Below are 25,865 nucleotides of genomic sequence, written 5' to 3'. Positions count from 1 at the left end.
TTTTTATGGTTTGTGATAGTTGTTCATGAGTCACTTGTTTAGAACAACCTAGGGACAACTATTGTATGACAAAAGGACCAAACATTCACTGATGCTCAAGAAGGCAACACGATACATTAAGAGCCAGGGGGGTGTAAACTTTTGAACAGGATGGTCAGTGTAAATTATTATTTTGTTTAAATATCTTTTGCATTTAGTACTGTTCTTCAGAGGCTAGCTAATATATTTACATGTTTCCCAGAAGACAAATTAATAACAATAATACACACCAATCATCCTGTACCCCGCCTTGTGCCTGATGCTCCCTGAGATAGGCTCCAGGTTCCCCGTGACCCTGAAGGAAGGATAAGCGGTATAGAAGATGGTAACAACATACAGTATTAAGAATGAAGTGTAGGTAAATTTTTGAACTGGTTGATTTGTGTAAATTCAGTTATTATTGTGTCTTGTGGACTATATGTAAACATCTGTTATGTGAAATAACTTCTTCAGGACAGGACTAAATAAAAAACACAATGCATTTTTTATGATCCCTCTTTTTTTTTTTTTTTAAATTATTAACATTTTGCAATCATTACAATGTTGAATTTTATTTTCCACCCTCATTCAGAGTTTCTTTTCATTAGGAGTACTCAAAGAAAATTCAGAAAGTTCCCGTTACATAAAAATCCTTGCTTACAAAAGTTTGGATAAGCAATTAACATAACTATTGTTGACTTGACTATTGATGTTTAGTTTATGGGTGTAAGTCAGACAATCTAAAGTGGTTATGTTTTGTTTCTTAGTGGTGCTTCATGTTACCACTTCTAACCAGCGTTATCATCTCTGAACAGGTGAGACATCCGTTTTGAATTTAACACAGGGCAATAAACACGCACTTCTTGTTCCATTTGTCTTTCAACATTCTGTTTTTGTTGTCGACTTTTAAAAAATGATGTAAACTCGCCACTTTCTAGGTTACTATTTCTATTTCTAGGTTACTATAAGTACTATTTTATTTACCAGTTGACGACTTACAATCTCATTGATTGATATCCATTAGGTTGTGTTTCCAATCTTTATTGAATATCTATTAACAGTTCGGATGATCTGAAGGCATTTGTTCATTCTCATAGCAATGACAAACACAGTATTTTATATATACAACATTAAAATATAGCTTGGGAATTTGCATGCCTTACAAAGGCAACTAGGAACTGTGACAAATATATGGAAACTCTATATATATATATATATATATATATATATATATATATATATATATATATATATTTACACAACAAATGGATTGTCAAAAGTAGGAAGGACACATTTTTACATTATGGAACAACGTCCATAATTTCCATGTTAGATATGAATCTCATTCCCTTATTAGTGGTATGTAAAAGGATCACAGTCATGTTAAGCCTGAGCTAACAGGTACAGAATAAAAACAAACAAACAAACAAACAAATCAACAGCAAATTGAGGCAGCCGTAGCTCAATACAAACAACCTGCACTGGATGTCAGGGTGTAACTGCTCATTCAAATGTATGTATTGCCCGAACTGAAGGTGGTTGAAAGTTCACTTCTAAATGCTGGTATATTCCAGTGCAACAGTAGATCAGCAGTCAGAGCAGAATGAACAGATCTGTGATTTTGGCTTGGTTCACACTGTCTAAAGACTGACAAATCACACACAATCTATCAAGTGTCTATGTGGCGATGGCCTCCATGATCTCATGGCACAGGCACTGACAGAAGCCGTAGAACACGCAGAGGACGAGGGTGGAGGGAACCAGGCTGACCAGGATCACTCCCAGTGTGAGCTGCTGAATCATGAGCAGATATATGCCCAGGGGAAGCGAGCTGAAATATAGCAGGCAGAGGAAGCCCATGACAAAACGCGGCACAGAGCGTGACGTCCACGCTCGCCACTTCTGCACAGGCACGTGGCACGGCAGCGAGTCCAAGCTAGCCGGCCGATACAGACGCACCATGTTCAGCATGCCAGTGGAGTCGGGTGAAGTTGACTCGCCTGGAACCTCCATGATGGTGATGACCAGGCAGTCTGAGGAACTGTGAGCCTGCTCTCCTCCACCTCCTTCCCCACCTGTTCCTATTTCTCCCCCACTTAGACTGTTTGGGGTGAGCAGAACCTCACCCACAGGCATTGATCCGCTCTTCCTCACTCGCTCCTGGTAAGAGAGGATGGCCAGGATGTTACTGTCATCCTGCAGGAGCCAGATTTCCTCATCGGGTACATGCGTCTGATGGCGGCAGAATGGGCAGCTGACAGTGCCAGGTGACGATTCCATCTCGGCCATCTTCTTCAGGCACCGAGCGCAGACACGGTGCAGGCACGCCAGTAACTTCGGCTTGCGAGCACGTGCATCATAGCGGCTATAGCATATCTTGCACTCTAGTTCCTCCACCGTGTAGAGCACGCCTTCCGAGTCCGACTTGCTACTCATCCTGAGAGCAGGAAGTGGGGAACGCGATGGGAAATTTTCAAAACGTAACACTAGAGCAATATCTAGCTACTCTTGCTGGGTATAATGTTGTTTTGTCTTTTTTTATCCGATGGTGTGTTAACAGCAGGGCGTCGTTTTCAACACAGCATTTATACTGCTCTGATGTTGACAGCCGAAGACAGGAAAATAGCTTGTTGTAAACAGTGGAACATCAACGTAAATCAATTAAACACTGATGGCCTGAAAACCAGTATTATAATTACACATCATTCACAGTAGTACATGCACAGTACATGCACAGTACAGCAGACTTTCCGTGTATAATACGTATACAGATATATATACTGAGGTGTTTCGTTTTTAGAGTTCCTTGGAGTCATGAACATAATGACGAGCAGTAAATGAAACACTTGTTATGGAAGAGGTGCTAATGAAATGTTCATGGGCCGTTGCTAAATTCATTCTAGTTCAGAATCCTGAGACAAAACTCACTGCTCACTGGTCATCCAAGAGCAATATGTGAATTGGCAGAATTGGATTGTAGTCTAGGTAAAAGCATCCTGGATCGTGTCTGCTTTTGGCAACAGTTAAAGAGGATCGATACGACGCATGTTATGAGATGCAGCACTTGGCTTCGTTCTGAAACAAGAACACAGACAAAACAGTGACAGATATAATAAACAAACGTAATAATTCTATAGTACATACGTAATTATACTGTGTAAATGTAATAATACATAATATATACACAATATTTAGTTTCACTTAAACAGCTATTCCGCTGTCATTATACTCTCATTGTAAATGATACTGATATCCCCATGAGTGAATCTAGAGGAGAAAAGGAGCATTACTGGTATCCTTGACTTGCCCTTCAAGTCAAGGACAAAAACCTTACAGTGTGCCTACACGCCTTTTTATTTACATCATCCACTTTCATCAGGTCCATACTGTCAGAAATACAGTATAAAACTGTCACTTACTTCATAACTGTGTTTGTGCATGTGTCGTTTTCACAATTTATGATCTAGGAACGGACAGAATTATAGTGGTGGTGTTGTATGTCCAATTTTTTCACTTAACAAAAGGACTGAAAAACTGCACAGCTTCTGGAGAGACTAATAAAAACCCATGGATGCAGCAGGTGTAGTGTGATGGGGTCCAGGTTACGGAGCGAGCACCGGGAAATGGTTGTAAATGTAAATTGTAAAATTTTAATTCCCTAAGAGAATGTTTTCCACAGGTTTATAGAAACCCACAGCTACTGTATAACTCAAGTACACAAACATCTCCTTTACCACAGTGTATATCTTTTTTTCTCCTCTTCCCCCCCATCTCTCTCTCTCTCTCTCTCTCTCTCTCTCTCTCTCTCTCTCACACACACACACACACACACACACACAAACACACACACACACAATCTCTCTATCTCAGAACGCAGGTTGTTAGAATTTGAGCTAAACTATAAATAGCAGACCCATGCTCTAGGAAACACATCGAGCCTAATATAACACACAGCCCCCCCACCAGTACCACCAAATGCCCTTGATTACTGTGATAAAGAGTATCCTACTCCATCTTGGTCACACACACACACACATGTACATCCAACCCTTAAGCAGACAAGAGACAGAAATTATGACTGTGACTTTGTATGGCAGCTTGTCTCCAGGGGACATGATGCAAAAAGCTTACGTAAATTGCAGCATGCGATTTACTGAACACAAGCCACTGGGCTTTGTCCTGATGTCTGGGATGCAGAGATGCAGTTGGTAAAAGACAGTTTTGCCAGCCTGAATTCACTACCTATTAAAAATGCAACACGCCAATACATGCCTTAGGGCACGTCCACATTTAGCTTAGTAATCAATGTAGCTGACTCTTCAGTGCTACATGTTGACTGCGTTGTACAGACATCTAACCTACTTTAAAAATGGCACAGAAAGGCTACTTTAATGGCGCCAATGAGGAAAATCACCTGTTTGTGTGCTTTTATTTCTGAATTTTCATCATGTATGGCCATCTTTGTTCAGGAGCTTTATCCGAATGGAAATTCAAGGACTTCAACATCCCAGCCTGACCTCGGTCCTGTCATGCAACATAAGCCAGCAGACACACAGCTCAAAGGTCTATAATAAGACATTCCTGAGAGCCTACACTCCTGGGCAGAAAAAAACAAAACGGGCCAAGCCAAAAATGGCAAATTATTGTATTAAGCTTGAAATGGTCTTAACAACAAATCATTGGTCAGGAAATTAACAGGAATTAAACAAATAGATAAAGTGAGGTTGTGTGGGATAGCTTTACCTTTGATTTCTTTGAATGTTTAAGCTTTGTGGGTAAAATTACAGACAGCTGTTTATTTTATATATATAAATATATATATAATTATACCTTTGCATACAAGAAGACTATATAAGTGAATCCCCCTGTTTCTAGCTTTTTCCCAAACAACAAAAGTAAATGAGGAAATGCTGGCACAGGAGCTCTCAGGAGTGCATTCGTTTAATTCTTGATAATTTTCTGACCAACAATTTGTCATTAAGACCATTAAAAGCTTAATATTTTTTCCATTTTACCTCGGCACATATATATATATATTTATTTATTTATTTTTGCCCAGAATATCTCAGTCTGGTGCTGAAATCTCACTCACCGAGACAACTTAATCACAATTATCATAAATAATATGTTGACCAAATATTGCATAAGACTTCTTGTTTTTCATGGATGCTCATCGAGTGTGTTTTAATGCACAAAAGTGGCAGAGAGGTACTGGTAGAGATGCCAACAACGTAACAAACACCATCTGTGTTCCTGTCCTGTGGTCAGAAATGACACAAACTTTCCATTCTGTGCCAACATTTATACCTCCCTTTGGGAGCATGTTTCTTTTAAAAAAACATTCATTTAAAGGGATACGTGTGTGATTTCTGCAAATGCTTTCCTATCTACAAGCCTTAATAACAGTTTAGTAAGGAATCCCCAAAACAACAAAAAGCAATAATAGGCTGATCTGATTAGTCAAAAATATAACAAGTACAGGGTGAAGTTTAAAAAAAAAACCCAACACTTTAGTGTTCCGACTCTAATTTCCTAAACTCACAGTAAATTAAATAAGTGTATTATAATACAGTACTATTCCTTTTATCATTTACTTTCTCACCTTTCTATTTTTATTGACTTTAACACTTGTTTAGTCAGTTATTTATTTCTTATTTTACTCTGAATTGCTTTACACGTATATGATAATGAGGAGGTATGGGTGTTAGATTGCTCCATGGGGGTCCATTAGGACTGATATTAATGGGTAACGCAGATCGAAAGTGTCAGTGTCACTGTCAACCACACTTTCTTTATCCAGCAGTTCTTACAAAATTAGAATAGATTACATGTTCTCATCAGTGTCAACATAACAAGACAAAACCTCGATGTATTTTCAGAAAAATTCAACTAGATTCAAAATGCCATGACGTGATGACGTTTGCCTCTCAGTTTTGCCAACTAGAACATTTACATTTAGTTTGCGCTATTTTTCTGCAGTAGTTTTGTGTTTCTACAAGGGTTTTAGTAACAGAATGGTCAAATATGAAAACCTTTTATGCTTTTATGTCTCATACATACAACTGCTGCATTCCTGTGTGATAACTTATCAATTAATAATGAACTGTCCTTTGTCTATGTATTTATTCCATTCAGCCACATGAGCGCCTAGCTCGAACCAAATGTGATCAGCTGGAATAGAGTCACCGCTGCAAACCCAAAATATATCATTTTATTTATTATTTAAATAATTTATTATTTATTATCAGCTCCCTAGTTTGGTACTCAGGACACTGTTCAGAGAGACAGCCATTTCAAGGCAAAATACTTCCAGTATACTGGTACGTGCGCTCCCTACAAAATCCCACAATGCATCACAAAAACCAGGGAGCATCGATATTCATTATGTTCCCTTACAGGAAATGACATCATGTTTTCTGAAGCCTCTCTCTCGGCTTGAAAAAAACAAAAAAGGGTGACGAACTCTCAGCCAACTTTGTCTAAAAATATTAGTAGTTTGTTCTCATTGTCATGGCTCTCAAATGATTACTTCCATTAGTGATTTTTAACTTTATTTGACGTTCAATATACAGATTGTTTGAATCTAATGACTTTAAAGTTTTTAATTATTCTTATTTTTTTTAAACTCCACTAGCTAGCCTATGATCCAGCTTGAAGTACATGACAGAAGCGCATGTGATTAAAGCTAACAAATTTATACGACATATAAAACTGAAATATTTTACATTTTTGATGACGTTTTACAACGCGAGTACGTAATCATGTTGCCGGAAATTGAGTTATCTGTGTCCCAGTGTGTAGTGAGCCAGGGCCCTTAGCAGTGCCCGAACTAGTGTACAGGACATACTGATTCACGACCTAAGGATCTGATTAAGACATACCCTTTATAGATATAATTAAAATCATTTTTGAACTAACTCTTTGATATTTTTTTTGTATTGAATTATACTTTTGACTCATTAGATAATGCATTTGTGTTTCAGCTTCGGTAGCTGAAGTTTACTTTAAAAACACTGCACACTGACAAAGCAGAACAGAGGGAATGTGATCCAAATGCCCAGCTATATGTTTTACTGGATTCACTATTGGTGAGAGTCTAATCAAAATAGCCTTTTTTAAACACGTAAAAACATGCACAGATAAAGCTTAAATTTTGATTTAATGCTGCATTTTGTATTGTTAAAAAAGAACAAAACATGATTATTAAGTCTGCAGTGAGTCGCTCTGACAATACTGTTATATTCACAGGCAGTGCTGTCTCTGGGGTGTTGGGTTGCTATTGTATATGGTTATTATCAGTCCCTCCATTTTGCTATTGCAGAAATGAAGAGAAAATCAAGAGAACTCCTCGATATTTACAGGAGCTTGCGAATTTTCAAAATTATTAATTATTAATTACAAATTTCAATTTCAAAATTACCACAGATTTTGGCCAAGACGCATCATGACACCTGTCACAACACGCATTCAGACAAAGCCCTCTTCTATTCACGTGCATCAAACATGAGTACGGCTAAAAGGTCTCATTTACCAACAATCATCACTGCGAAAGACCATGCAAAACAATTTCGTGGAATTGCAATTTCGCCAATTCAAGCAGTTTTCTGCAAAAAAGCACAAAAAAAACTCTGCAAATTGCATCGCAAATTCTGAAAAATGCCGCAGCAAAATCAAGTATGGACTGAATTATACTGTATTTAAAGGATTCAGGAGTGAGGGAGTTTTAACTTCAAAAATATTGACAGGCTGAAGAACAAAATACATGCAGAAACAAATCAGATAATAAAAAAACAGACGGAATGGAAGCAACCAGGTTAACTTGCATTGGCTTTGGAGCTGTGAGGGAAAACATCGAAATTCACATCATGGTCCCAGCTGAGCAGAATGCTGCAAGATTACAGCAGAGCAACCCTTATTCTGTAGGGTGTATGCTGTTTTATGCCACTGAACAAGCACAATTACACCAACCTAGGTGATTCTAGGCCCTAGAGTCTAGGGGTTTTGCGAGTTCACCTAGTGCTCCGTAAATGTGACAGTCATGTTTATGTTCACGGTAAAGTATCATCCATGTGTCATTCTCAAAATACTCATAATATTGAAGTAACCATAATAATGAAAGCAGTCAATTATAGAATGTGACCAAAAGTTTGTGGACACCTGACCATCACACCCATATGTGCTTGTTGTACAACCCATTCCAGATTGATTCCCCCTTTACTGTTATAATAACCTCCACTCTTCTGGGAAGCCTTTCCACAAGATTTTGGAGCGTGGCTGTTGGGTTTTTTGTCCATTCTGACACAAGAGCATTTATGAGATCACTGATGTTAGGTGAGGAGGGCTGGGATGTCATCGATGTTTTACGCCATCTGTAAGATGTTCGCTGGGGTTGAGGTCAGGGCTCTGCACAGGCCGCTCAAGTTCTTCCATGTCTTCACGGACCTCACTATGTGCACAGGGGCATTGTCATGCCGAAACATGTTTGCGCCCCCTTAGTTCTATTGAAAGTAAAATACAATGCTACATAATACAAAGACAATCCTATACAATTGTGTGCTTCCAAATTGAAGAACCACATGTGGGTGTGATGGTCAGGTGTCCATAAATTTTGGGCATATACTTGGGCCACATCACAAACCACAATAATTTGTCAGACCTCTATTAATGTCACTAATATGTAGACATCCTATTTAGTACACAGTATTCAGATTGGGATGCAACATAGAATTCTCTCTGAATGTGTTTACTTGGCAGTCTCGGCTATGAGATTAATCCTCACATAACCAACAACAGAAAAAATCTGTAGATTGCAATAGCCTCTTTTGTACAAGAGGAGGAAATTCTAGTGGCTGTTAAAATGCCATAATTTTTTATTAAAACCAATTTGACTCAACATGATATCAAGCAAACTAACAAGGGGAAAAACCCAGACAATTCAATAAAAGAGAGAGAGAGAAAGAGAGAGAGAGATCATGGAGTAAGTGGACATCTAAAACCCTTGGTAGGTTATTTCCTTTGTGTGCAGACAAACATATATATTCCATAATCAGCTGAATAAGCCATTCAGTCCCAGGTGGTTGTTTAATGTGGTTCAATTAGTCCTAGTTTCTGAATGAGTTTGAACCCTTAAGCAGACACATAAATAAAATTGATAATAAAATGACTTTTCAAAAATCCCTTTTTTTTTGTTTAAATCTTATGAGTTATCTCTGATGACACATTGCCCCACACTCTTAGAAAAAAGGGGTTCTTCAAGAGTTCTTAAATTTCTAAAGGAGTTCGACATGGAACCCTTTCTGATAGTGAAACTCTCTGTTTTAGGGTTTTACAGAAAACATTTAAGGACCCTACATAGAACATTAAGAACATTCCCCCAAGAGGGACAAGCTGAAGAACTCTTAAGGGCTCTCTCTCTCTCTCTCTCTCTCTCTCTCTCTCTCTCTATATATATATATATATATATATATATATACATACATATATATATATACACATACATATATACACACAGTTGTGCTTGAAAGTTTGTGAACCTTTTAGAATTTTCTATATTTCTGCATAAATATGAGCCAAAAACATCATCAAATTTTCACACAATTCCTAAAAGTAGACACTGAGAACCCAGTTAAACAAATAAGACAAAAATATTATACTTGGTCATTTATTTATTGAGGAAAATGATCCAATATTACATATCTGAGAGTGGCAAAAGTATGTGATCCTCTAGGATGAGCAGTTAATTTGAAGGTGAAATTAGAGGTGTTTTCAATCAGTGGGAGGACAATCAGGTCTGATCAATCTATCAGTCTAATCTTCACAATACATGTTTTTGGAAGCGCATCATGGCACGAACAAAGGAGATTTCTGAGGACCTCCATCAGGCTGGAAAAGGTTACAAAACCATCTCTAAAGACTGATTTCACCAATCTACAGTCAGACAGATTGTGTACAAATGGAGGAAATTCAAGACCATTGTTACCCTCTACAGGATGATCAACTAACAAAGATCACTCCAAGAGCAAGACGTGTAATAGTCCACGAGATCACAAAGGAACCCAGGGTAACGTCTAAGCAACTAAAGGTCCTCTCTCACATTGGATAATTTTAATGTTTATGAATCCACCATCAGGAGAACACTGAACAACAATAGTGTGCATGGCAGGGTGGCACGGAGAAAGCCACTGCTCTCCAAAATGAACATTGCTGCCCTTCTGCAGTTTGCTAAAGCTCATGTGGACAAGTCAGAAAGTTATTGGAAAAGTGTTTTGTGGAAAGATGAGACCAAAATAGAATTTTTGGTTTCCATGAGAAGCGTTATGTTTGGAGAAAAGAAAACACTGTATTCCAGCATAAGAACCTTATCACATCTGTGAAACATGGTGGTGGTAGTATCATGATTTTGGACTGTTTTGCTGCATCTGGGCCAGGACGGCTTTCCATCATTGATGGAACAATGAATTTTGAAGTATACCAGCAAATTCTAAAGGAAAATGTCAGGACATCTGTCCATGATCTGAATCTCAAGAGAAAGTGGGTCATGCAGCAAGACAACAACCCTAAGTACATGAGTCATTCTACCAAAGAATGTTTAAAGAAGTATAAAGTTAATGTTTTTGACCATTATGTTTATGGCCAAGTCAAAGTCCTGACTTTAATCCAATAGAAATGTTGTGGAAGGACCTGAAGCAAGCAGTTCATGTGAGGAAACCCACCAACATCCCAGAGATGAAACTGTTCTGTACTGAGGAATGGGCTAAAACTCCTCCAAGCCGATGTGCAGGACTGATCAACAGTTACCGGAAACGTTTAGTTGCAGTTATTGCTGCACAAGAGGGTCACACCAGATACTGAAAGCAAAGGTTCACATACTTTTGCCACTCAAAGATACGTAATATTTAATCATTTTCCTTATAAATCAATAAATGACCAAGTATAATATTTTTGTCTCATTTAAGGACTTTGATGATGACTTTTGTCTCATTAAAATTTGATGATGTTTTAGGTCTTATTCATGCAGATATATAGAAAATTCTAAAGGATTCACAAACTTTCAAGCACCACTGTATTAAAAAAAACAGGAAATAAATATTTAGAAAAACAATTTAAAATAACCACATGTATAATAATATGTGTTAGTTAATTTGCTTGTTTGTTAAAGGAGTGTACTTACAGATCCAGTGGTCACTGTCTACATTGCTGTGAAAAAATATTTGCTCATTCCTGATTTCTCCTGTTTTTGTGTATATCTCATGCTAAATAGTTTTAGATCTTCAAATACAACATAAAATAAAGGCAACTTGAGTAAACACACAATACAGTTTTTATATATTTTTTTATTATTGAAGCAAAAGAAAAAGTTATCCAACACTTATCACCCATGTGAAAAACTAACTTCCCCCTTAAACTTTGACTCTGGTTGTGCCACCTTTAGCAGCAATGAGTGCAACCAAACTTTTCAGATAATTGGAGATCAGACTTTCACTTTCTTCTAGGACTAGGATTTACTCCTATGCTTTGGATCATTGTCTTGCTGCATAACCCAGTTGTGCTTGAGTTTAAACTTACAAACTGAAGACCGGATATTCTCCTTTAGGATTTTCTGTTAGAAAGAAAAATTCATGTTTCTCTCAATTATTGCAAGTTGCCCAGGCCCTGAAGCAGCAAAGCATCCCCACACCATCACAGTCCCTCCACCATGCTTGACCGTAGGTATGAAGGCACGATGTTTTTTTTGTGGAATTCGGTGTTTGGTTTACGCCACATGTAAAGGGACCCCTGTCTTCCAAACAGTTCCACTTTCAACTCATCAGTCCACAGAACATTCTCTCAAAAGGATTGAGGATCATCAAGATCTGTTTTGGCAAAATTCAGAAGAGCCTCAGTGTTCTTCTGGGTTAGCAGTGGTTTTCGCCTTGCCACTATTCCATGGATGCCATTTTTTCCCAGTGTCTTTCTGATAGTGGAGTCATGAACAGTGACTTTTATTGATGCAAGAGATGTCTGCCGTTCCTTTGATGTTGTCCGTGGCTCTTTTGTGACTTCCTGGATGAGTTGTCACTGTGATTTTGGAGGAATTTTGGAAGGTCAGCCACTTCTGGGAAAGTTCACTACTGTGCCGAGTTTCATTTGGAGATAACGGCTCTCACTGTGGTTCTTTGGAGTCCCAGAGCCTTTGAAATAGATTTGTAACCCTTCCCAGACTGATGTATTTCAATCACCTTCTTCCTCATCATTTCTGGAATTTCTTTCAACTTTGGCGTAGTGTGTTACTGGATAAGACCTTTTAACCAACTTCATGCTGTTGAAAAAGTTCTATTTAAGTGTTGATTTGATTGAACAGGGTTTGCAGTAATCAGGTCTAGTTGCATCTAGTCCAGCTGAACCCCATTATTAATGCAATTTCATAGATTTGTGGTATTAGTAACTATGGGGGCAAATACATTTTCACACAGGCCCAGTTGGTATTGGACAACTTTTTTTGCTTCAATAAATAACATTATCATTTAAAAACTGTATTTTGTTTACTCCGGTTGCCTTTGTTTTATCTATTTTAGATTGTTATAGTTTCTGAAACAATTTAGCATGAAATATACACACAAAAAAAGAAGAAATCAGAAAATACTTTTTCTCAGCGCTGTAAATTCTAATAAACCAAGAACACTGCAGGTTTAAAGAAGATTTTGTGGTCAGACATAATGTCAACCAGACATTATGCATGACTGGAGGGAAACCTTTAGACTTAATTTTCCATAAATCACTAATGGCAAATTCGGTCTGGCCAAATTTGTCAAACTTATTTTGTTTTATCTGTCTTTATAAGTGCATACACTAAATGTCAACAAATTGTTCACAGTAGGTTTTTTTTTGTTGCAAGTATTATCAACAACATTAAAATAATAATAATACATTCCAGTTTAAGATCTATTTATTTTAATTACATCATCTTATAATTATAAATTGCCAAATTTAATCGTGCATTTGTGAATGACAGTAACATCATGCTTTATTATTACATTTAGTCCTTTGGAGAAAAAAGCCACTGCAATAAAGCGGTTGATCCATCTGTCTGGATCTTTGATGGACCGCAGAATGGGTTTATGAAAAATTGATCAATGAAGCTCTGGAACGTTCAATTTTAATGACGCATTTAATTCGTACCGTCTCCCTCTCCTCATGTTGCCCAGGAGAATGCTTATGACTGCACTACATTTTCCACAAGCAAATACTCTTCCTTATGGAGTTCTCAGAAAAAAAAAGAAAGATGATACAAATGACTATTAAAAAAAAAACAATTATACAATGGGCTTAAAATGTTTTAGCAAAAAAACCTCCTACAGCACTGGATAATGTAACATATCTGAAGAACAACAAATTCAAAGTCTTTTTCACACTATTCGCATTTAGACAAAATTACTATTGCCAAATATAACAGGTCTACCTGCAGGTCTGTTCGAGAGTTTTGTCTGTGCCACATTCTAAATTTATCTCCTGTCTCTTTAAAGAACAACCTGCAGTGAGAGGACGTCTCTCTCTTTGCATTGTGATTTGACAGGACAGCTTAGTGGCACTCTCACATGAGACAAGAAGTGCTTGATAAATCCGCTCTCGTCCTCCCCACTGTTGGCTCAGAGCTGTCACGCTGACTGAAAGGTCATTAGTGGCCTAGTTTTGATACCACTCCCTTTTTGGGGCTCAAAGGAAAGAAATGTGCCTTTAATTCCAGACCTACATTGTGTAGCCCTTTGCATGTCTACTACAGTATAAACGATGGGAATAGTGCACATGTTCCCAGAAGACTAGTTCAAACTCCCAGCAAGTCTCTAATAAAGTCTGTGAGATTGAGACACACTGTTAATTATGGTGCAGTGTCGATTACCTTAGAGGTGTTCCTGATCTTCTCGTCCTCGCCATTTAAGTCATTTAATCAGTGTCTTTCTTACATTCTGTCTTTACAGAATGATCGACGTTTAAGCTAATATCCTAAGCTAAACTGAGTATAGTGCTTGTGTCTATACACTTATAGGGAAAAAAGGTTCAATCAAACACTCTAAAAAGCTTTTCATTTTTGCCCCATCTGCAGGAACCCTTAACAGGTCTGAGTAGAAGCCTACAACAAGTTTGCTATTAGTAAACCTTCAGAAATGTAAGAACAGTTAACGATCCATCCCATCCATACATTTTCTGTAGCGCTTATCCTATACAGGGTCGCAGGGGAGTCTGGAGCCTATCCAGACAAGGTGGGTACGAGGTGGGGGACACTCTGGACAGAGTGCCAACCCATTTCAGGGCACAATGGCACACACATTTACACACTACAGACAATCTAGAGATGCCAATCAGCCTACAACGCATGTCTCTGGATGGGGTGAGGAGGCGGAGTACCCGTAGGAAACCCCTGAAGCATGGGGAGAACATGGCGTGAATCGAACCCCCAACCCTGGAGCTGTGAGGCAAACGTGCTAAACAAAATAAACACACTGACCATGAACGTTGCTGTCACATTTATTGAGCAGTAGGTGAAAATACCAAAAACCTCTCGTTCTCAACAAGAGCTCGTCTTTTATCTCGCTAATCTTTCCCTTTCAGATGGGCATTCCAAAGCAGAACATGTTTAAACAAACAAACAAACAAATGACCATGTGATCAAACGGCATTTACTGTAATTTCAAGTCGACTTTCAACAAATCAGCAAATTATTCAACTATATAAGGCATTTTAATGAAAATCAACCCTGCTGGAAAAAAACTAACAAAACAAAAACAAACCAACAACAACAGAAACCATCAGAGAAATGCTAATGTTTCCCACTATAAATACCATTAAGCCATCAGCTAACCATTAAAACCATTATGATTACTGGTGTCCACTAGACATTAACATGCTACCATTAGAAGGCAACAAATTACCAGTAGAGACCTACAGCGATCATTACAGTTTCCATTAAAACCAATACAATTCCCATTATAACCATTAAAAACATTACAAATTCTATGAGGGTTTCTATTGTTGTTGGTTTTCAACCCCTAGTTTCTATTGCAGGGAAACACTGGCCTAGTGTGATTAATCCTATTCCTCTATAAATGATCTGGCTTGAGGCTCGGACTCTGTAGATGCAGAAGAGCTCTGCTGAAGTCTCAAAAACGCATCCATGTTTTGCCTGTGTTGTTTTGTTGGTTTATTTTTTTATTTATATTTTATTTTTCAGTGGCGTCAGTGAGCCTACACTCGCTTCACAGACTATCTTTTTTTCAGACTATATAATATTCTGGATGATCTGAAGGATGGAAAGTCAATCTTTCTCTTCACGTGTTGCCACACAGTCCAACAGGTACATGGCGTTTAAATCGCACTGCACACATTCCCCCCTCGACTAAAGCTAGAGAATGAATGATGAACCCGAACACATCCTCATAATCCTCCTTAATAATCCTCCCTAATAATCCTCCTTAACAATAAGACTGGATCCTGGATCCTGGATCATACAGCCACACAGATTGATCCAGTCGTTCCCATCCCATGGTGTCATCAGCTACATGAGGAATCTCAAAACAAGGTGCGTCCCTGTTGCTTCACCGAGTGAACCTCACACCGCGTTACATGATCAGCAGGTACTGACTTACAAGCACACATCAGACGCGTCGTGAGAAGATGTGCATCACATCCACACTGCCGCTCTGATTCCCAGCTGGATTAAGGTCATTGTGATTCTTCTGCTCGGTGAACATGTAGTGTACTTACCCCTCTGATCCTGAATTAGGGGATGGGGAAAGCGGGCGTGCGGTCCTCATCAGGATCAGGAGCTCGCGCGAGCAACATGTCCGTGTTCAGAGCGCTGTGGTGAGTCAGAGTCCGTGTCGATCAGGATGCCGATGTCGGATGAGGCCGAGCGGAATCGCGCCATCCCCCTCACTGATCACTGCGGTAGCGCTACAGCATCCCAACTCACACACCGGTTACTGTGGCAACACGAGCCCGCGGCCAGAGACCTGCCGAGCGCGTGCACGAGAGTTCACAGAATTAACACATACACATACATACACACACACACATACACTGCTGAATTATCACACACATACACTGCTGAATTAACACTCTCACATACATACAGACTGCTGCATTAACACACACACAGCTGAATTAACACACACACACATACACTGCAGCATTAACACTCTCACATACATACACTGCTTAATTAACACACATACACACACACTGCTGCATTAACCCACACACAGCTGAAAATTAACACACACACACACACACACTGCTGAATTAACACCCACACACATACACTGCTGCATTAACACACACACACACACACACACACACATACTGCTGCATTAACACACACGCACCTACACTGCTGCATTAACACACACACACACACATACACTGCTGCATTAACACACACACACACTGCCGAATTAACACCCACACACATACACTGCTGCATTAACACACACACTGCTGCATTAACACACACACACACACATACTGCTACATTAACACACACACACACACACACACACACCTACACTGCTGCATTAACACACACACACACACATACACTGCTGCATTAACACACACACACACTGCTGAATTAACACCCACACACATACACTGCTGCATTAACACACACACACACACACATACACTGCTGCATTAACACACACACACACACTGCTGCATTAACACACACACACACACACACATACACTGCTGCATTAACACAAACACACACACACACTGCTGAATTAACACACACACACTGCTGAATTAACACACACACACACACTGCTGAATTAACACACACACACACTGCTGATTTAACACACACACATATACACTACTGCATTAACACACACATATACACTGCTGCATTAACACACACACACACACTGCTGCATTAACACACACACATATACACTGTTGCATTAACACACACACACTGCTGCATTAACACACACACATATACACTGCTGTATTAACACACACACACACACATATACACTACTGCATTAACACAAACACATACACACTGCTGCATTAACACATACACACATACACATACACACACAGCTGCATTAACACACACACATACACAAACACTGCTGCATTCACACACACATATACACTACTGCATTAACACACACACAAATACACTACTGCATTAACACACACACACACTACTGCATTAACACACACAAATATACACTGCTGCATTAACACACACATACACTGCTGCATTAACACAAACACACACACACTGCTGCATTAACACAAACACACACACATACACACACTGCTGCATTAACACACACACACACTGCTGCATTAACACACACACTGCTGCATTAACACACACATACACACACACTGCTGCATTAACACACATACACACACACTGCTGCATTAACACACACACACACACTGCTGCATTAACACACACACATACACACACACTGCTGCATTAACACACACACACACACACACTGCTGCATTAACACACACACATATACACTGCTGCATTCACACACACATATACACTACTGCATTAACACACACATATACACTGCTGCATTAACACACACACTGCTGCATTAACACACACACACACACTGCTGCATTAACACACACGCACATACACATACACACACTGCTGCATTAACACAAACACACACACACTGCTGCATTAACACACACACACATACACATACACACACTGCTGCATTAACACACACACACACACTGCTGCATTAACACACACACATATACACTGCTGCATTAACACACACACACACTGCTGCATTAACACACACATATACACTACTGCATTAACACACACACACACTACTGCATTAACACACACACACATATACACTGCTGCATTAACACACACACACACACTGCTGCATTAACACACACACACACTGCTACTTTAACACACACACTGCTGCATTAACACACACACACACTGCTGCATTAACACACACATACACACACACTGCTGCATTAGCACACACACACACACACACTGCTGCATTAACACACACACACATACACACACACTGCTGCATTAACACACACACACACTGCTGCATTAACACACACACACACTGCTGCATTAACACACACACACACACACACACTGCTGCATTAACACACACATACACACACATATACACTGCTGCATTAACACACACACACGCACACACACTGCTGCATTAACACACACACACATACACTGCTGCATTAACACACACACATACACACACTGTTGCATTAACACAAACACACACACACACTGCTGCATTAACAGACACACACACACTGCTGCATTAACACACACACACACTGCTGCATTAACACACACACACTGCTGCATTAACACACACATACACACACACTGCTGCATTAGCACACACACACACATACACACATACTGCTGCATTAACACACACACATACACACACACTGCTGCATTAACACACACACACACTGCTGCATTAACACACACACTGCTGCATTAACACACACATACACACACACTGCTGCATTAGCACACACACACATACACACATACTGCTGCATTAACACACACACATACACACACACTGCTGCATTAACACACACACACACTGCTGCATTAACACACACACACACACTGCTGCATTAACACACGCACTGCTGCATTAACACACGCACTGCTGAATTAACACAGATACACACAACTGCTGTAACACACACTCTTGCTGCATTAACACACACATACACCACCTCATTAACACACACACACTGCTGCATTAACACACACATACACAAACACACACACACACACGGCTGAATTAACACACACACACTGTTGAATTAACACACACACTGTTGAATTAACACACACACACACACACTGTTGAATTAACACACACACTGCTGAATTAACACAGATACACACAACTGCTGTTACACACACACTTGCTGCATTAACACACACATACACCACCTCATTAACACACACACACACTGCTGCATTAACACATACACACAATACACTGCTGCATTAACACACACACTGCTGCATTAACACACACACATACACTGCTGCATTGACACACACACACACACTGCTGCATTAACACACACACATACACTGCTGCATTGACACACACACATACACTGCTGCATTAACACACACATACTGCTGCATTAACACACACACTGCTGCATTAACACACACACACTGCTGCATTAACACACACACTGCTGCATTAACACACACACACCTGAATTAACACACACACACTGCTGCATTAACACACACACACACTGCTGCATTAACATTTACAGCGCTTACAGAGGACTACAGGGTCATAGATATATCAAAGAAGGAATTCACTCACACACACACACACACACACACACACACACACACTGTTGCATGAGCATTTACATACCTGAATTAACACTCACATACAAACACACACACACACACACACATACACACACACACACACTGCTGCTGCATTCACATTTGCACTGTTCATTAACATTAACACACACCACTGCATTATAATTTACAGACCTGAATAAACTCAATAAAACACAAAAGTTTTGCATACTCTGTTTAAAAACTTATTACACATGTGATTAAACAAATGAAGATAACAAATATAGTAACAAGTACACTATATGGACAAAATGTTTTTCATCAAACCCATATGTGGGCCTTCCCAAACATGTCACAAAGTTGGAAGCACACAAATGTACAGGATGTCTCTGCATGCTGTGGCATTAAGATATGCCTTCACTGGAACTAAGAGGCCCAAAATGTTCCAGCATGACAATGCCCCTGTGCACAAATCGAGGTCCATAAACACATGATTTGCCAAGATTGGAGTGGAAGAACTCAAATGACCTGTACAGAACCCTGACCTCAACCACACTGAACACCTTTGGGATGAGCTGGAACATTGACTGTACACCAGACTTCCTCACCCAACATCAGTACCTGACCTCACTAATGCTCATGTGGCTGAATGAGCACAAATCCCCACAGCCATGCTCCAAAATCTAGCGGAAAGCCTTCCCTGAAGAGTGGAGGCTGTTATAACTGCAAAGGGGAGCTCTAACTCCATGTTAATGCCCATGGTTTTGGAATGGGCATATATGGATGTGATGGTCAGGTGTCCACATACATTTGGCCATATAGTGTACGTTACTAAATGTGCAGCAATAACATGCAAAAAAAAAAAACTGCTGAAAGACTCATCACAAATTAGACCATTTAATACAGAGTGCTTATTAATTTTCATATGATCTCTACAAAAAGAGCTACAGAAACAGACTAAACAATGCAGATCGTTTATGGTTGCATGGGACAACTGGAGATTTCACCATCATCATATAGTCACACATTTATTTGTAGAACATACTGATTTGTAGTCATCATTCCTCCTACATTATTTACCATAACTTAACCCCATAGAGCATGTCGAAAGTTTATGACCATCATCCACATGATCAGATGTCACTCCTTGGTGCAATGGATTCCTGCATTTATCAGCTGAATAATGTATGTTTTGATGTATAGTGTGATCAAATGAAGTAGGATAAAATAACAAGCTTTAACTATACATGTCAGTAACCAGATACTTTACAGTAAGCCATATACATTTTCTGCATCAGCGTTAGAATTCATCCATCCATCCATCCATCTTCTACCGCTTACTCCTTTTCAGGGTCGCGGGGAAACCTGGAGCCTATCCCAGGGAGCATTGGGCACAAGGCGGGGGACACCCTGGACAGGGTGCCAGTCCATCGCAAGGCACAATCACATACACATTCACACACCCATTCATACACTACGGACACTTTAGACACACCAATCAGCCTACCATGCATGTCTTTGGACTGGGGGAGGAAACCGGAGTGCCCGGCGGAAACCCCCGCAGCATAGGGAGAACATGCAAACTCCGCACACACATAGCCCCGGTGAGAATCGAACCCCGGATACTTTACAGATACTTTACAGATACTTTACAGATACAGAACCAGATACTTTACAGTAATCCACATACATTTTCTGCATCAGTGTTAGAATTGATTTATTTACATATTTATTTATTTATTTATTTATTTATTTATTCAGAAATATTCGTTTGTATCTGCCTATACTATACAGTTATGATCACAATACCAATTAAAATACAAAACGAAAACAAACAAACAAACAAACAAAAAAACAGTAATGCAACCAGTTGTTAGCATTATTTGAAGAGGTTTGAAAAGTGAATAATGCTTGTTAGTACGTATAAAAATGTGCACTACGTACAGCGCTGAATCACCACAAGTATCCATCCATCCATTTTCTATGCCACTTATCCTACACAGGGTCACAGGGGAGCCTGGATGGGTCTTCGGGTGCTTGGACCACAGGGCTGGGGACAACCTGGATGGGTGCTAACCTATTGCAGGGCACAATCACACACACTACAGACAATTTGGAAATGCCAATCAACCTACAGCGTGTGTCTTTGGGCTGGCAGGGGAGAGGCCGAGGTGCCTGGAGGAGGCCCCCGGTGTGTGGGGAGAACATGCAAGCTCCGTGCACACGGGGCAGAGGTGGGATTTGAAACCCCAACCCCGGGGGTACGAAGCAAACATTTTAACCACTAAGCCACCGTTCCCCCTCCACCACAAATATGTGGAATTCAAACATCTCATATTTTATATCTCATTTTGATTAAGCCTATTGCAAAGGCATACATCAAAAGGTAGCCTAACTTAGTTTGCTACTAGAGCCAGGGCATATATAACTAAACTGTACTAAATGCCAAGCCCTAAATGAGCAAACTGAGTGTATCAATTATACAAAAGGGGTCAAGAATAATCATTTCAAGCCACATACAGTGAAGCAGGGAACCTTATTTGCCCACGTTGACAGGTCCGTGTGCTTGTCGTCTACAACACTGTGGTTCTCAGCACACTAATGAAGTAAAGTACTTCACTGACGCACTGTAGTAAGGTTTAAAACACATCCCTGCACTTAGATAGAAGTGGAGGACGCCTGCCTGAGGAGCAGGTGAAAATGGCAGAGGTCATCCTACATCAACAAACAGCTGAACAAGTCATTCCCACCTGTTCAACACACAACTCTTCACTCTTCAGTGTTTGTTTTGCAGGGAAAATCCCCACCACGGTACAACGCAACGTCGCCATCTTGTGGTTAAATTCTGTGTGTTTTCGGAACAGCGTTTTAACTAGACTTTAACTTGACAAGAATAATTCAAACAGAGTCCCTTGGTTGATTTTGTGTAAGTAAAACGACTAAAACGACGACTTCCTGTTTATATATCAACAAATTGATAGGCTATATAAATTGATGTATAAACATACAAATTGATAGCCTATATATAAGTATATATATACTTATACACACACACACACACACACACACACACACACACACACACATATACCGTATGTCACAAAAGTGAGTACACCCCTCACATTTTTGTAAATATTTGATTATATCTTTTCATGTGACAACACTGAAGAAATGACACTTTGCTACAATGTAAAGTAGTGAGTGTACAGCTTGTGTAACAGTGTAAATTTGCTGTCCCCTCAAAATAACTCAACACACAGCCATTAATGTCTAAACCGCTGGCAACAAAAGTGAGTACACCCCTAAGTGAAAATGTCCAAATTGGGCCAAAGTGTCAATATTTTGTGTGGCCACCATTATTTTCCAGCACTGCCTTAACCCTCTTGGGCATGGAGTTCACCAGAGCTTCACAGGTTGCCACTGGAGTCCTCTTCCACTCCTCCATGAAGACACCATGGAGCTGGTGGATGTTCGAGACCTTGTGCTCCTACACCCTCCGTTTGAGGATACCCCACAGATGCTCAATAGGGTTTAGGTCTGGAGACATGCTTGGCCAGTCCATCACCTTCACCCTCAGCTTCTTTAGCAAGGCAAAAGACGTTATCATGCTGGAATACTGCCCTGCGGCCCAGTCTCCGAAGGGAGGGGATCATGCTCTGCTTCAGTATGTCACGGTACATGTTGGCATTCATGGTTCCCTCAATGAACTGTAGCTCCCCAGTGCCGGCAGCACTCATGCAGCCCCAGACCATGACACTCCCACCACCATGCTTGACTGTAGGCAAGACACACTTGTCTTTGTACTCCTCACCTGGTTGCCACCACACATGCTTGACACCATCTGAACCAAATAAGTTTATCTTGGTCTCATCAGACCACAGGACATGGTTCCAGTAATCCATGTCCTTAGTCTGCTTGTCTTCAGCAAACTGTTTGCGGGCTTTCTTGTGCATCATCTTTAGAAGAGGCTTCCTTCTGGGACAACAGCCATGCAGACCAATTTGATGCAGTGTGCGGCGTATAGTCTGAGCACTGACAGGCTGACCCCCCACCCCTTCAACCTCTGCAGCAATGCTGGCAGCACTCATACGTCTATTTCCCAAAGACAACCTCTGGATATGACGCTGAGCACGTGCACTCAACTCCTTTGGTCGACCATGGCGAGGCCTGTTCTGAGTGGAACCTGTCCTGTTAAACCGCTGTATGGTCTTGGCTACCGTGCTGCAGCTCAGTGTCAGGGTCTTGGCAATCTTCTTAATACCTAGGCCATCTTTATGTAGAGCAACAATTCTTTTTTTTTCAGATCCTCAGAGAGATCTTTGCCATGAGGTGCCATGAGGTGCCATGTTGAACTTCCAGTGACCAGTATGTGGGATTGTGAGAGCGATGACACCAAATTTAACACACTTGCTCCACATCCACACCTGAGACCTTGTAACACTAACAAATCACATGACACCGGGGGGTGGTGGGGGATGGTTAATTGGGCCCAATTTGTACATTTTCACTTAGGGGTGTACTCACTTTTGTTGCCAGCGGGTTAGACATTAATGGCTGTGTGTTGAGTTATTTTGAGTGGACAGCAAATTTACACTGTTACACAAACTGTACACTCACTACTTTACATTGTAGCAAAGTGTCATTTCTTCAGTGTTGTCACATGAAAAGATAAAATCAAATAATCAAATATTTACAAAAATGTGAGGGGTGTACTCACTTTTGTGAGATACTATATATATATATATATATATATATATATATATATATATATATATATATATATATATATATATATATATATAAAATAGCCTAACAGTACAATAACCAGATGAAGATGTTCTGTGTGTGTGGTTGAGAAACAGTTCACCGCAAGTTTTCGGAGGAGTTTCTTTTTAAACAGGAAGTCGTCGGTCTCTTTGAACAGCTCGCGCTCTTCGCGTTCTCTCAGTCCCATCCGCGCGTCAGAGACACATCTCTGCTGTACTGTGTGTGTGTTAGTCACTTCACTTGCGAAAGGGTACACTATCTATCATTCCATAACAATTGCGGAACTTGTTCTGTCTTTTCTTTATTTCCGGTGTAGTTACCTTTAAGGGCATTTCAACTAGTTTAGCTGTTTTTTGTTTGTTTGTTTGTTTGTTTGTTTGTTTTTTTTTAAGGAGACGAAAACATTTCCCCAATGAGTAGTAACTGTGAAAACAGTGCTGTCGGGTTCGCTGCTGCAGGCGGACAGGAAGAGCTGGACTTTCCTTTCCCTCTGTTCCTTTACGGACAAATTGGAAATGACATTCCACCTGATGACCAAGGTCAGTCAACGGACTTCATTTATTATTTACAAGTTTGTTAAAACCCTTCAGTGCTTCAGTGGCTTTAGAGTTTGGCAGCTGGTTTTGTTGTATTTACACGGTATTTGTGTTTGTGTTCCATAGGTTTATTTAATTTAACTCAGTTATATCAAAATTATCAAGCTACTCTATATACCCCTATTAGTTATATATATATATATATATATATATATATATATATATATATATATATATATGTATATATATAAAATATTAAATATTAAGATTGTTTATTTTCAGATTGCAAATATGGGTGAATTCATAATTTAACCATAAAGTCAGATGAACAACGACAACACTAAGCTGGTCTAAAAATGTACTGGATTGTTTGTGTATTATTGGAAGATGTAGTGAGGGACTTGTTCTTTTCATTGCCATAAAACTGAACAGAGCATGTGCTCAGTTTCCACTTTAAAATGGCGCGATCGAAGTTCGTCTTCCTTCAGCTTTCTTGCAACGTTAACCCATCTCATTTCCACATTGCTCCTTTTCCTCAACAGATGAACTTGATGCTCTGTCACACCTTGATGCTAATCCACCCTCGTCCAATATCGACCAGGCCCATGCTCCATACAGCGATCTGTCCCTCCATCAGCCTTCCTATAATCCTCCAACTTCTGAGGACCTCCTCACTTGTCATCACCCTGATCTGCGAGATCTTCTCAGTCACTCGCTCTCATTGCAGGCTAGCCCCCGCATTGAGATCACCTGCTCAGAGCTACACCACCAGCACCGTGAGCATGTCCAAACAGCACCAGTGGATATTAGTCGGCGTCTGGCTGTGCCTCCGTACCAGAACCTGCTCTACAGGGAGAACCTGAGCCCGGCAAGCAGCACTTCCTCCAGCTGGCACTCGGAAGTGTGTTCACCCCAGCCCTCACCATGTGTTTCTCCCAGTGCTTCAGGAGCTGGAGGTTTAGCTGCCATGACCGTGGCTGAGTTGTGCCCAAGGCTCCAGGCCATCCATGCATCCGGTTCACCCCGTACTTCACCAACTACATCCCCACGCACCAGCATCACTGAGGAAACTTTCCTGAACTGCAGGCCTTCATCTGCGTCCTCCTCACGGCCAGGTTCGCGCTCCACTTCTCCTCAGGGAAAACGCACTTACGAGC

The 25,865-nt window shown here is 40.2% G+C and overlaps 2 protein-coding genes across 4 annotated transcripts in view; one reads left to right on the top strand and one right to left on the bottom strand.

Moving 5' to 3' along the window:
- Nucleotides 1–1,314: 1,314 nt before the first annotated feature.
- On the bottom strand, nt 1,315–17,261 carry LOC128615102 (E3 ubiquitin-protein ligase RNF182). Its single transcript, XM_053636962.1, has 2 exons — nt 15,757–17,261; nt 1,315–3,093 (listed from the first exon to the last, which is right to left on the bottom strand). The coding sequence occupies exon 2, from the start codon at nt 2,452–2,454 to the stop codon at nt 1,696–1,698; it is 759 nt and encodes a 252-aa protein (XP_053492937.1). The 5' UTR covers nt 2,455–3,093; nt 15,757–17,261; the 3' UTR covers nt 1,315–1,695.
- Nucleotides 17,262–24,263: 7,002 nt separating this feature from the next.
- LOC128614834 (nuclear factor of activated T-cells, cytoplasmic 2) overlaps nt 24,264–25,865 on the top strand; it is a 12,240-nt gene continuing 10,638 nt past the window's right edge. For all 3 annotated transcript variants that reach the window (XM_053636458.1, XM_053636457.1, XM_053636459.1), the window contains exons 1-2: nt 24,264–24,711; nt 25,251–25,865. The exon at nt 25,251–25,865 is cut by the window's right edge and continues 301 nt beyond it. In XM_053636458.1, the coding sequence (XP_053492433.1) occupies nt 24,585–24,711; nt 25,251–25,865 (742 nt within the window). In that variant the 5' untranslated portion in view covers nt 24,264–24,584. The remainder of the gene's footprint in view (nt 24,712–25,250) is intronic.

The sequence above is a fragment of the Ictalurus furcatus genome, chromosome 11, assembly GCF_023375685.1.
Source record: "Ictalurus furcatus strain D&B chromosome 11, Billie_1.0, whole genome shotgun sequence".
In the NCBI taxonomy this organism is placed as follows: domain Eukaryota; kingdom Metazoa; phylum Chordata; class Actinopteri; order Siluriformes; family Ictaluridae; genus Ictalurus; species Ictalurus furcatus.
This window is presented reverse-complemented; position numbering and strand designations above follow the sequence as displayed.